At 40.3% G+C, this 14,854-nt stretch overlaps 1 protein-coding gene across 1 annotated transcript in view; it reads left to right on the top strand.

Moving 5' to 3' along the window:
* Positions 1-14,571, top strand: part of tmem176l.3b (transmembrane protein 176l.3b) — a 43,614-nt gene extending 29,043 nt beyond the window's left edge. Inside the window, exons 2-8 of the mRNA XM_079591641.1 lie at positions 9,017-9,116; positions 10,511-10,693; positions 11,144-11,257; positions 11,494-11,550; positions 11,641-11,772; positions 13,236-13,355; positions 13,459-14,571. Coding sequence (XP_079447767.1) covers positions 9,017-9,116; positions 10,511-10,693; positions 11,144-11,257; positions 11,494-11,550; positions 11,641-11,772; positions 13,236-13,355; positions 13,459-13,524 — 772 coding nt within the window. The 3' untranslated portion in view covers positions 13,525-14,571. The remainder of the gene's footprint in view (positions 1-9,016; positions 9,117-10,510; positions 10,694-11,143; positions 11,258-11,493; positions 11,551-11,640; positions 11,773-13,235; positions 13,356-13,458) is intronic.
* The last annotated feature ends 283 nt before the right edge of the window (positions 14,572-14,854 follow it).

The raw sequence follows: 14,854 nt of genomic DNA on the forward strand, positions 1-14,854 counted from the left end.
AGACAGCCGAGGTGGCGTGATTGGACTGGGAACCCCATTCGTCGTCATTTCGACGTAACTCGAAGTGACTACGAAAGGGAACGTCTCGGTTACGGATGTAACCCTCGTTCCCTGAGTAGGGAACGGAGACGTTACGTCTTCCTGCCACTTCCGCTGTACCGCTGGAACAGCCTGAGTTCAGCTTGGCTCCTTCAGCGAAGAAACATATCTGCATGTTGCCGGCTCACTTCCTTATATACCCACACTGTGGGGCGGAGTTACGCTATGCAAATTCAGCAGACCCATGGCATTTGCTTGCCATTGGCTCGTTTTATTAATATTCGAAGAGGATAGGCTTCTAAGCGAACCCCATTCGTCGTCATTTCGACGTAACGTCTCCGTTCCCTACTCAGGGAACGAGGGTTACATCCGTAACCGAGACGTTACGTTAGTAACCGAGTACGTTTTCATTTTTGCAAATCATACATTATTACAAGGAAAAATATTAACACACGAGGGAAATCATTGTTGTGTCCCTGAAGATGTGAAAAAAATCTATCTAGGTAAAAAAAAAAAATCTAGATTAGGCTACCCATTTACCCAAATTATACGCCTGTTTAACCGAAGCTAATTTGGGTGGGTTTCTCCCATCATCCCCAATGTTACATCTCTGTGTTTTACAACCCTGGCGAGATCGTTGGTCTCCTCGACCGTGAACCGCGCCTGGCAAATCCGCCGTTATAATATCAATACGCCATGGAACAAGCGCGTCTGCTCTTAAAGGGAGTGTGAGATGACGCTCTGATTGGTTTATTTCACGTTACGCCCAAACCACACCTACGAATAATGAGGCTACTTCAAACCTTTTTGGGCAATGCACTTTGCGATTTGACACTTGCGTTTCAGATCGTTAAAATAGGACCCATAATGTTTTGTTGAACTAACCTAATATATTTAAGTTCCTGTGATAGATAACTATAGCAATAGTGCACTTTAGCATGCTAGCCATGTCAGTTATTACAATATATAACATCTACCATGAATGTTTGTATACTAGGGTAGGCAGGCACAATACAGTACATTCAATAGGTTCTACACTACCTATCAAGTCAATCCCTGAATATTGTATTAATTACTATACATTTAGAATATAGACAAACCTTATATTACTGTAATTGTCTAGATTTTCAATATGTGTAATCTTCCCTGTATATATATATTTTAAAAACATGAAAGAACATGAACCTATTAATTTGCCACTTTCTATAATTCAAAGTGACGTCAAAAAAACACGTCCCTTTACTCTAAGGCTATAAATGTCACAGTCAACTGCTTGGTAATTATTTAGTAGAATAAAATAAATAAATTATGTTTCTCTGTCTCTGTCATTCAGCAGTTTAAATGAGTGCATTGACTGAGTGATGTCTCACTGTAAAAAAAGAAAATCATAATTTGTTATCACAACTTTTCATATAAAAAAAATCAGCTTAGGTTCACAAACGTAGTTCAGATTACATCATATTTTGAGTTTCTGTGGCATAAACTAATCTCTTTCCTTGTGTCAACACAAATCTTTAGTTTAAATGAACTGGTTCATCAGGTTAGGCTACTTCATGTGTACAGTGTGATTGTGTCTTCAATATTTTATTTGCATGATGTTAATCTAATGCCACATCCACAATAATACATTTTCTAAAGTGTCTAGACGTTTTAATTTTCACTTGAGAAAAACAATAGTGTGGTGAGGGGTGAAGGTTGCCTAGGTTACTAATGTAACTCCCGTTCCCTGAAGGAGGGAACAGAGACTTTACATCAGAACTGAACTGACAAATTGTGATCTCGCCTGAGAGCCCAATCACCTTCGAGTGTAAACTAAACTTGCACATTGGCGTGCGAGATGTGCATCAGGCGCCTTGCCCTGCGGAGTGGGTATACATTGGGAAAGCATGCCTTATTGTACTTACGGGCGTACTTACGAGTGTTAGGCTTGGTGTCGGACGTCTCCGCCGCGTCTGACTGCCGCAGGGTGCTGGAAGGAACTCTGTCCAGGCTTCGCCAGGTGGGGAACTCACCTAAGGATCAAGATGAGTGCATGTATCCGATCCTTAGGAGGGTAATTACCAGAGGTGGGACAAAGTCATTGTTATGCAAGTCACAAGTAAGTCTCAAGTCTTTGCCCTCGAGTCCCGAGTCATGTCGAGTCAAAGATGAGGCAAGTCCCGAGTCGAGTCAAAAGTCAAAGCCAACAAGTCTCAAGTCGAGTCCAAAGTCCTACCATTTTAGTTTCGAGTCATTTCAAGTCCTCTTAGCACAGAAATAAAATGTATACAAATCATGTATGTCTGTAAGATTTGTATTTATTTAAACCTCTTTTTATACAATGACATTAATCAAATACAGTAAAAAAATTCACAAAAAATGCTTGTATTTGCAGGTCTACTGCTGCCTCATCTCGTTGATACAGTAAATATGCAGCAGCTAGTAAGTTACGGTCACTAATGACTGGATAGCTCATGACGTTCTAAACTGCCACCGGAAGTGTTCGAGCGGCCATCTTACAATTCCCTACCAGCAGAGGGCACCGACGGCCGTTATATACAGAGATTGGTAGCTCCGACAGCACTTTTAAGATGACCCGCTGTGCAGCATACAAGTGTAAAACGACGTTCACAAAAGGATGTAGAAATTGCCGACAGGCTGTAATACAAGCCATATGTAGTAATTTATATGCACAATTGTCGCTATTCCCGTGTTGTTTTCTCCGAGGCAAGAGTAAATGCTTCTTCAAGAACAACAGCAACGATTTAACAGTAGCCTATAAGAAACCTCAGAGCAGCAATAATCACAATTAAGTGTCCAATAGCAACACCATTTGACAGCTTCAAAAGAGCTTCGTGCAGAGTCCGTTTACCGTTACATTAACCTATACTATTTGTATTATTGCTTTCCTGAACATGTAGGCTACTTGCTAACTAATCAAACACTCTTTGAGCAAACTACTGATCTATAAAACACAATCGGTCTTCCTACCTTTTACTATCGTATATTGATATGCGCGAGGGAGAGAGAGCATACAGCGCTCGTGTTGTTTGAAGACAGTGAGCGCGCGCGCGCGCGCGACTGGAGCTCCTCTGTCTCTGCTCGTTCATATGCGCCCTGTCCACTGATCTAAATCATTTGTTTTTACGACGACTTATTTGTTCCTTTTGCCAACTGGCGCGTTGTTGCTTGTTGCGCTTCATCGGTTGTCTTTCAAAACAACGTGGGACTACAGTGATTGGATGTTGTGCAGGCAGCGCGCGCGCTCTCTGCATGCATTCAGGTGGTGCACTTTTTTTTCACAGATGCAGATAAACAGAGAGCGGCGCGGCCGTGTGAACATTTTTTTCCCCAGTTTTCTGTAGCAAGTCTTCTCGAGTCAAAAGGCGCAAGTCCAAGTGAAGTCACGAGTCATTGATGTTAAAGTCCAAGTCGAGTTGCAAGTCTTTGTACATTTTGTCGAGTCGAGTCTGAAGTCATCAAATTCATGACTCGAGTCTGACTCGAGTCCAAGTCACATGACTCGAGTCCACACCTCTGGTAATTACTACTGGAAACAAGTACACAGGCTCTACACAAGATTATAAAATCTCACAAACCTGTTAGGTGTCGCCCAGCAAGCAGCTCTGTAGATGTCTGCCAGCGAGGCACCAATGCGTCGGTGCCCAGGATGAAGCAACATCCCTAGTAGAGTGAACACTCACCCCCAGGGTCTGGTACACCAAGTCGATGGTATCCAACCTCTGCTTAGAGACAGCCTTTCCCTTCTGCTGGCCTCAATAGCAGACAAAAAGATGGTCTAAGGTCCTGAAGCTCTGCGTTCGGTCCATGTACAGGTGCAAAGCGTGGACGGGACAGAGCAAAGCAAGGGCTGGGTTCGCCTTCTCCAGTGGCAGCGCTTGCAGGTTCACCATCTGGTCCTTGAAGGGAGTAATAGAAACCTTGGGCACATATCTGGGCCAGGATCTCGTGAGAGTTGGCACGATTCTAGGCACGATTCATTGACCAAAAATGCTTGCAGGTCCCCTACGCTCTTAACAGAAGCGAATGCAGTCAGGAGCGCCAACTGAAGAGACAGGATTTTAAGCTCTACAGACCGCAAAGGGCTCTATCTGTAAGGCTGCTAAGAGGGTAACCAAGAGGGTACAAGAGGGTACAAGTTGAGGGCGGGGAGGATTAAGCCTCCTCACGCCCCTCAGGAACATTATGATCAGGTCACGCTTTCCCACAGACTTAACATGTACTGCATCATGATGTGCTGTAAGAGCTCCATTCGATGAACAGGTTCCCCTTCAAGGCATAAGCGTGTCTCATCTACCGCAGGGGGTAGATCACCTAAGTCCTCCCAAGTCCGGACCAACAACCACACGTGGAGGTTCCAGAGGTCCGGATGCGTGTGCCATAAGGGTGCCCCGTCTCTGAGAAAACAGGTCCTTCTTCAGAAGACTGCACCAGGGAGGGACTGTCGCAATGAGCATGAGTTCTGGGAACCAGGTCCTGTTTGGCCAGTAGGGTGCAACTAGCAAGACCTGTTCCTCGTCCTCCCTGACTTTCCACTTTATCTGTGCGAGTAGGCTCACTATAGGAAACAACTGGCAGTGGAATGGAAGGCATAGCGTCCTGGATTGGGGTCTGAGTGCGCGGTGCAACACTCATCTGGCTCCACGGTTCAGCAGGGAGAAGGCATCACGTCCTCAGACAGCACAAGCTCTCAGCTGGCAATAGAAGAGGATGAGAGAGGCAAGGCATAGCGTCGCACACTGCCAACCGTGCCCTAATGGGACCCAGAGATAGAGGAAACTGCTCTTTTTGGGGGAATTTGGGAACAGAAATAAAACTCAACTAAAGATTCTCCACTTGGCCCTCCGTCGGGGGAGGGAGTGGTGCGATCACCATCTCCTGAAGAACTGTTCCCTCCATCTCTGGGTTGCCCGTCTCAGGTACGCCGCTTGGCCTGATGCTTGGCGTGTCGGGCAGGGGCTGGGACGGACTGCTGCGCTTTCCTGTGGCTTGATCTGCGCTGCGGCCTAGGTGGAGGCTACTACTGAGACCGTGTGGGAGCAGAGGAGGAAACAGAGGAGGAAGCCACAGGTGGGCACCCTCGGTCACGAGCAGGTTGGGGGACTGCAGCTGCGGCGGGGTGAAGGGAGCTGCAGGCCGCCAGGCCAGGATGTGCTTAATCGCCTCCACCTGCTTTTGTGCAGCTGAGAACTGCTGGGAGAAGTTTTCGACCGCATCTCCAAAAAGGCTAGCCTGGGAGATCAGGGAGTCGAGGAAATGGTATTTGTCGGTCTCCCTCATATCTGCCAGGTTCAGCCAGAGATGGCGGCTCTGTAAGCCTTGGCCGTAAGCACGGATGATAATTTACAGGCCTTTGATGGGAGAAGTGGATTACCCCTCCAGTTGGCAGTGCTTTGGGGACCAAGGTCCATATATATCTGTATACATCCGAAATGATACCAAATCGGATGTATGTTGTGGACGTATACTTCCATACTAGCCATTTGTTGCCATGGCAAGTAATCCTAATAAAGTTTTTTTTCAGGAGACATTTTCACACCTGTGGCACATTTTTGCCTTCCATCCCCTATTGATCCTTCATCTCAAACTGGATTGGTTGTTCTTTTAAAACCACTCCCAAAACCCAGACCACTATTGGAGGACAGGACACATTGAATACCCAGTAAAGTGACTTTATTGGTTACTTTTAGAACTTAGCCCACCCTCTGCCTTATAGCATAGTGATTTTATTGGGTATACCAAACCCCCCTCCCCCAATTTTAATACATTTATTCAAATACATTTGATAATATATGATGTTTTATAAACAAAGTTCGGGAGGAGCACGTTCAAATAATTGATCCAATTATCACATCATTCCAACCAGCTGTCAACAATCAGTAATCAACATTTCTATCCAATCAGCATGAGTGCAGACCTATATAAATACTCATTCGACTCACCAACGTTCCTCGACAGTTTTTCAGCATCCCTCCACCACCCCGCCTCCTCACACTCGCCTGGTTACTTCCTAAACCAGCAATACGGGGGGAGTACTCTGGGTTCGGGCCGAATACCGAGCCCGGAGCCCTCTCCTCGGACAGCACGCCAAATATGCATACCATTTATTCCATCTGACTTATTTGTGAGTGTGAACTTGTGAAGTATATATTATCATATATCATATATTATCATAAATACATACATGGCCATGCAGAAAACTACCGCCCATCATGATTTTATGATCTTTCTCACATAACAGGACAATTAGATCCAGCTGAAGTCAAAATGCCCAAAGATGGGTGTCAAAAACCCATACATAACGTTTATAACTCATCACATAATCTGTCAAATTCTATTGTCCTCCACTGTATGCAATAAACTGAGATACCCCGGGCCCCGGGAAACGCTGTCAAGTCAGCTCTCCTGGCTTATTATGTAAGGCCAAATCTGTTTTGTGTATTTGTTCCACTAAAATGACAATGTAATTCTTCAAGCCAACTCTGAATGTCACAAGAAAGACATACTTCATCATAACCATTGAACAAAGAGGAACTAAATAACACCTAAATGCCAGGCAGCACCAATCCTGATATGAACGAGTTTCGTAAAACATTAATTGCTGTCTGTAACAATCTCAGATTTGTTTGTCATTACAGGGTATTTTGTGTTACATAAAGATGCAATTTATGAAGAATTATGCATTTTCCACATCCTAAATGATATATTATCCTCCCTCTGTGACTTTAAGATTTAGTCACGAACAGAATATGGTTTAGTCAACCATCTGTCATGATTCATGTGGCTCTGGAAATGCTGGTTTATGGTGTGTTAAGTTAATGAGACTCAGCAAAAGCAGAGAACTTATACAAGAAAGTGAGAGCGACAGCTAAACAGAGAGATAAGATCAGGATAACAAAGCCATCAGCATGTAGTTAGAGGTCCTTCTTGTACTCATTTTCAAGAGTTGATCGGCCTAAAGAGAGCTGATCTCTTGACAAACGGCTTCAGAGGAGTGAGAATGACTGCAAGTCCAGGGAGAGGGTGATTTCAAGTGGAAGAACAAGGTTAACAATGGGATGGGATGTTTACCAGAAACTTGATCAGTTCACCGAAATAAAACAGGTCAAATGATGTCACTGATACTGTCACCGTGGCAAATCAAGTTGAAACAGGATCTAAACGCAGCAGTCTTCAGTTTATTTTAACAAAACTCAGGGTAATAAGGATACAGAACAGAACCACGATCGAAACGCAACATTAACAGACAACTGAAGAAAAAAAACACAGAGCTTAAACGGATAGTTCACCCAAAAATGAAAACTTTGTCATAATTTATTCACCCTCAAGTTGAACGCAAAAGAAGATATTTTGAAGAACGTTGGTAATCAAACAGTTGATAATAGCCATTGACTTCCATAGAAGACAATCCGTTTATATATGGGGATGATTATGATTATGATGGACAGAGGCCAAGGGGCAAATTTGGCCAGGATGCCGGGGTTACACGAATATTACTCTGTTTACGTATATGACGAGTCATGCAGGTACAGGAGCTACTGCGCCGCGGTTGACGTCCCACTCAGTTTAAAATGATCCCATTTTAAACACTTATTAGACATACTGTAGTGATTCAGGATAAGACAAAAACGCGGTTTGGAAGATGGATTTATGATGTAATCGCTCATTATATAAATTTAGTACATTTTGAAAAAATTGTTGTTACATAGTTTACCTTTAAAGGGGCCACACCTTATTTCCATTCATTACAGCTTCCATCCTACTGAACAGGTACCGGTATACAGGGTCAGGGGATCAGGCCGTGAGTGCAGAGACGGCTCTGTGAGTGGTATTTACCACAGTAACGTTACATACAAATACTCCACAGCGACTCTAGGGGTCGCTGTTTGACAAAAACGTAAAAACTGCATAATGTGCCTTCAAATCTAACGATCACTTATATCATATCACGTCAAACCGTGCAAATTATACTTTGTTGTCAAATTGTTAATGTTAACAACACCAGCATTGCGTGACTACATGTATTTCAGTAGCCTACTCCGTAACTGAATGAATTAAGCGAACAAGAGCGCTACTGTTACATAATTGAACCGTTGAAATTTCGTACCTGTCCAGCAGAAAAAAAAGCCGTATCTGCGTCTGCTTTGAACCCCTTAATTTACATTTTTACATTTATTCATTTGTTACCCTTCAAAACAGGGAGTTCACGCCACCTTTCAAACGCCCTTCCGATATATATATCCTTGTTTTCGCATGGGCCGGTTGCAGTCTCTGTAGCCACTCCGAAGTCTTTTGCATTTTACAACGGGTGAATCTCGTCACTTGTGATTGTCGTTTGTACCTTTCTGGATCTGCCATCATATTGGAAAGTTTATTTATATCAAGTGCTGTGAGAAAAGGCTACAAATCTCCACCTCCAACATCCTCACACGCAATATAGCCTATAATAGCCGAGATATGCTCGAATTTCCCGCGGAAATCCACCACCACTGGAATTAAAAACATTATTACAAGCTTACCGTTTTGAATCGAGCTAAGGCAAGCTTTTAACACTGGCTTGTAATTGCTCAAATTTTTTTGGGATAATTTTTAACCCAAAAAAGTTACAGACTGGAGCTTTAAATAGTTTAATTATGGTTTAGTTTCCGTGACAGAGTTTCAGATAAATCTTTTCATTACTACTGGAGCTGCCATTTTGCTAAGATTCAAATTATTATTACAGCAAGCACAAACTATGCAAAAGTACTCATAGTTCGTATTTGCTTATTCATTTTCATTCACTCCTTCAAGTGGACTATAAAAGTGGATTAATGTAGGGAATAGTGAATGAGGGTATAGAAAACTATTTTGAACACACCCAGCCACAGTCATCGACTTTCATTCTCGTAACTTCCTTCTCTCAGGAGTCTACGGGTTGCTTGTGTGTTTGGACAAACAACATTCCTCTTACAGTTTTTTTTTTTTTTTTTATCCAAAGGGGGTGTCACTGTCGAGAAAGAAAAAAACAAGTTCTGTGTTTGTCAGAGACAACTAGTGTGAAACTTTGCTGGATTGTAACTGACTCCGTCACATTCAAGGTGAGTTTAACACTGTCTTTCTCATGCGATCTGTAAATGATTTGTAAATGTATTGTAGATAAAGAATAATAATTGTGTCATGGTGAAATTAGATAAAAGATTTTTATCTTGGCAATCTAATTTCAGCAAACTGGAATTTTCACACCTTGTTCTACCTAAAAGAAACTTTGGTAACACTTTATTTTGATAGTCCACTTTAGACATTCTACTAACTATTAGTAACTTTTACAGCTAAATGTCAACTAACTGTCATTAGAGTATTAGTAGACTATCTGCTTAATATCTGCTAAAACTTTATTTTGTTGGTCCCCAAACAGACATTCTACTGACTATGAGTAACTTGGCAACTACAAGTCAACTTATTCTCCTTACCCGAACCCTAACACCTAACCCTAACCTAACAGTCTACTGACAGTCTACTAATACTCTAATGAGAGTTAGTTGACATGTAGTTGAAAAGTTAAGTTAGTAGAATGTCTAAAGTGGACTATCGAAATAAAGTGTAACAGAAACGTTCAGTCTGTTTGCATGCATAAACATGCATTGTGAAATAACATGAACATTTTTTATTAACAAAGGTTTTCACTACGGACAGAGTAAAGTTAGTTAGTCTCTGTTAAACTGTCTCTGTAACACCAGGACAGGGAGGATACATGCAGCAAGGCAAAGGGTAGAGGCTCAATGTTTTATTAAAAAGAATAAGGCAAAACAAAAGTTACAGCGACTGGCCAAGTACAAGGGAAACACAAGGGCTAATGAATAGCACCAAGAAACAGGAAATAAACCAACTCAGGAATAGACAGATAGTGTTGCTAGATTAAATAGCTTAATATTATTATTTTTTTAGGTATGAATGAATGAAATTCATTCATGAATTACAGAAAGCTAAATTGCAATTTGCTGGTTTAGTCTGGTATCTATGGAAGCTTGTTTCCACCACAGAATAAATAAATAAATGTATCTCGTTCACATCTCGCAATTCTGACTTTTTATCTCAGAATTGTGAGATATAAACCCGCAATTGTGAGAAATGAACTCGCAATTTATTTATTTTTTCAGAATTGCATGTTTCTATCTCACAATTCTGACTTAATGACATGCAATTGCGACTTTATATCTTGCAATTCTGAGAAATAAAGTCAAAATTGCTAAATTGAAACTAAAAAGTCGCAATTATCTTTTAAAATGTTTTATTCTGTGGCAGAAACAAGCTTGCATATGTAACTGTTTAGATGTATCCACAAATGTTACAATTAAAACTGCACCTTTGCCTGTAATGATACATTGATTAAACATATACTTTGGCTGTCCTCAAAATTAAAAGCAGTAAACACAAGAGGACTGGCCATTATCACCTGTTGGAAGGTTAAACTCCCTCTTTTCTATCTACTCAGATTTGCAGGATGTCTCTGTCAATGTCTCAGGGTGAAGGGATGACAGTGATCACCATCACCTCAAACCCCAACAGCAAATGGCCGATACTGTGTCAGATCCTGGGCACTCTGTGTTACAGTCCAGTGTGTGCCATGTCACAGCATGTGAAATCAAAGATGATGGGCATCTATATGGCGCTTGGGGTGAGATAGACGCTGAAACAGACATTACTGAAGGCTGAAATACACTACATGACTTTAGACCAGATCTTTCCATAGTGTTTTAAAATCTCTTCAGATTGTATAAGTCGTGAAGTGTATTCCAGTCTTGACTTTTTGTTTTATGATGATTAACTGATTGAATTTTTTTTGAATAATTCTATATTTTTCAACACTGAAATACAAGTAATTAAACTGTATAATATTTTTCACACACTTTATGAACTTAATATTATGTTAAAAAGAAGTGTTTTTCTGCTGACTTATTTACAAATGGTTTTCACTCATGGGTAAAACATTGGGAACATGGGAAAAATTGCAATGAAGGTGATGCAATGGGATTATTGGACAATGCAATGCAAAATATGTAATAATGTACATTTTGAGATTCTTCACAATACAAACGGTTGTTTCAATTGTTATTTTATTCCATAGATTATGCAGATTATAGCAGGAATCCTCAATATTGTGGCCGGGTTATTATTTTTAAGCGTTGGGATACACGATCACATTATGATGTCTAACACTCTTCTTTGGTTTGGTGGTGTGGTAAGAATTATTCCTCATTCTGCTTATTCTTGTGTTTCTAAATTGTGAAATACAATTGAGTCCCTTCACAAAGTTAATCAGGATTAATAATCAGGGTGTTGTGTTAACATACTGTAAAGTTCACATTTTGATGATTTTCAGAATATTAGGAAGTTGGCTTATTTCCAATACTGTAATTAATCTTGTCTGAACTTTCGATGGACAAATTTGAAGAAATTCTTTGCTTTTTATTTTAGTTCCTTGTAGTTGGAATCGTGTCTATTTCTGCAGCTCAGATTCCCGTTTATTTTCTGGTAGGTCTTGAACAGTCACATATAGTATTCAATATTCAGACATCTCTGATTTGGAGAGGGTTTTTTTAAGATGTGATTTGTGTATTACAGCGTCTCGTCGCTGTGGTGTTGAACAAAGTCAGTGCTGTTCTGGCTATGATAGCCCTAGCACTGTATTCATGGGACTTGATGAGCTTTCAGGGTACTGAAGTTCGGCACTATGGGTACAGGAACTATGATCAGGTAATTATCCTTTCTTTTATTTAAAAGGTTTTATAATTGATTTGCTTTTTTCAGTTACAATTTCAAGTCACACATAGACTCTCAAGTTATAATAGTTCAAACCAAAAGTCGCTATAGGCAAGTCATTTCACTCGGCGGCCATCTTTGATACACCGCTCGGACAGCTATTTCAGTCATGCTAGTACAGATCCTATCTGTTTGATTGGGGAAACATCAATTCTCCAAAGCTGTTCACCAAGCTTACGAGTGAATTTCATATTTGAAATCACCAATGAAATCCCATAACGCTCAAATCATGATGAAAAATTTAATTGTTCAGGCTGAATCAGCCAATGCGCGTGTGCAGTCATAAGCGGGCGTCTCAGAACACTGACTGTTTCAACCCTATCTCACTGCAATTCGTACATATTTGACAAGGTGGCTATTTCATAGGTATTCATACGACCTCTCGTACGAATTCGTAAGATTTTTGCTAAATAGTACATATTTTAGGAGGTCCCAATTCGTATGAATGACCTACCCCTGACCCCGCCCCTAAACCTACTCATCACTGGGGTTTAGACAAATTGTACAAATTCATACGAATTAGTCACCTCGTACTCACTCGTACGAATTGGTCGTGAGATAGCGTTGGACTGTTTCTAAAGCAGCCGGAGCTTCTAACGGCAGCTGCAGTGGCGCAAGGACTTCACCAATTACTGATTGGCTCTTTTACTTAGAAGGCGGGACTTATTCCACCATATTGCGCGTCGCACTTTCTCTGATTTATAGTAATATGAGTGCCGTCTTTGTATATCTAAAGTCTTTGTTTACATATGAATGTGGCCCACAAACCAATTTTCATTTTCTGGTTTGGCAAGGGGGTGCTATAAGGAGTCTGTGGAAAATATGAGAGAGACAGAGAAAACAAAAAATATTTTACAAAATGTATTTTTTTTAGGACTGTCAAAGTTAACATGTAAGTTTGAGATATTCATTAAAAGTACTTTTTAATTAATGTTTAATTCATGTTTTAATTCATGTTTATTCATGTTTTGAAATATCAACTTAAAATTTGAAACACAACTTCAGATTTTTGCCTTTGATTTTTTTTTTGCAATTTTAGAGTCCTCCAGGTTTTAAACATTGTACATTTTCATAAACTCAAACTTCTATAACTTTTTTTCTGTTTAACTTTCTTAATTTATTTCCCTTCTACAAAAATCCGCCAAATGTCTTCTTTAAAACAAGACCAATATTTTGTCTATATTCCAAAGCATTCTTGAATTACAACCATTTAAGTTCAGAATGTGCATTTTCATGTATATTAAAAAAAGGGGGTTAATACAAATGTTATATCTCCCAGATTTCCAAGTTGCTTTGGCTTCAGTACAGTGACAAGTCACTTGGATTTGAGACACTGTGTAGGAGTTTGCTGTCAGATTGCTTTTATTCACCGGCACGCTGATCTTTCCCAACTCTAGATGATCCGTGAAGGAGTGGATGTCACTATGATGATCGTTTCAGGCCTTCAGCTCTGTGCGACCCTCAGTTTCTCTGTCTTGACTTTGAGAGAATTGTTTGAAACGGATGCGAGTGCAAAGGTGCGGTATCATCACTACAATTAAAACAGAGCATCTGCAGTGTTCATGGAGATTTCAGAAAGCTGTTCAGTGGATTCATCTTTCTTTCTTTTTATTTTTGCAGTCTGTGGAGGACCTTCACTTTTACAAGCCACTCAAAGAGGAGCTCACTGTCAGTCATGTGTGTTAGAAAAGCAACATAAAACATCAAATATGCATTGTAGCGTTGTTATATACATGTACAATCTTTCTCTCTTGTTGAATAGCAAAAATCTCTTTTTGCAAAAAGACATTGGAGCTGCTTTTTTTAAACTAATGACTAGAAAATCTCCCTGTAATTTTGATGCATTTATAAAGTTGAAAACCTTTACATGTTCAGTTTAGTTAAAATCTCGGCCTTCATGCCTCATAACTGACCTTGGACAAAGCTTATTTCAAAAGTCTTCTCAGCACCAGACCTGGAACATTCTGGGTTGCATGGTTTCACGGAGAAACCATTTATCTCAAGTTTGAACCTAGACAGAAACATAGTGCCTGCCGGCCCACATCCGGCCCACATCCGGCAACACTATTGCTGTCTGTGAACAGTCATCGGCTGGCAGAAATGGCAATAAAACAAACCAACGATGTGGAACATGTTTACTTGTGTCATCCATGCATGTTCTGAAATCAGACCTGAGCAAATAAACACCATCAGTGAGTATTCTGCACGGAGAGTTTCAATCATTCCCAAAGGATTTTGAATGTACCCGGTTGGAACAAAGCATGTTTGAGAGAAATGTAATGGGTTATTAATATTTTCAATTTAATACAAAGCACCTCCAAACTGCATTTTAATATAATAAAGATATAAATGCTAAATATATTGTGGCAAGATGGAGACAATAGCACTTTAGCTTAAAAAATGATAAATTACTGTTGTAATGTACACTTTTGGACAGTCAAATTATATTAAAAACCGACTTTAAAGAAAGTGATGTATTTCTATTTGGCCCCTGCATATTAATGTCCCTGTCACAAACTTTCACAAACTAACAAAAACAGTTTTTGTTAGTTCAATATTAATAAATGTTACATTTCCATGATATTTAGACATTTCTCCTGTTAAGGACACCACATTGTTAACAATGCTATAATATTATGCATGTCCATATTAACTCAAGTGTATGTTTTTAAACACTGATCATTAGTTATCAAATCCTCTATAAACACTGCAAGTTTAATGATAATCGCAGCCATACATGCCTCCTCTCTCTTGATTTATGTATTTCGACTGTATTTCGCCCCCTCACATTCATGCCATGCTTTGAAACGCAGTGAGTTCAAGGCCAGAACTGAGCTACTGAAATCATTGTGAATGGTAAACACTGCCTGCCAATGCCATGCTCCCATTTAAATCCAATGCCTAAATGAAACTAAACTATATTGAGTGAATAGTTTTTATCTCCATGCTATGTATACTTTCCTCAAGTGGGGCAAAAGAGATGCTGGATCCCTCAAAACCTTTAACCGCTCATGTT

This window comes from Phoxinus phoxinus (assembly GCF_949152265.1).
Source record: "Phoxinus phoxinus genome assembly, chromosome: 2".
Classification (NCBI taxonomy): Eukaryota; Metazoa; Chordata; class Actinopteri; order Cypriniformes; family Leuciscidae; genus Phoxinus; species Phoxinus phoxinus.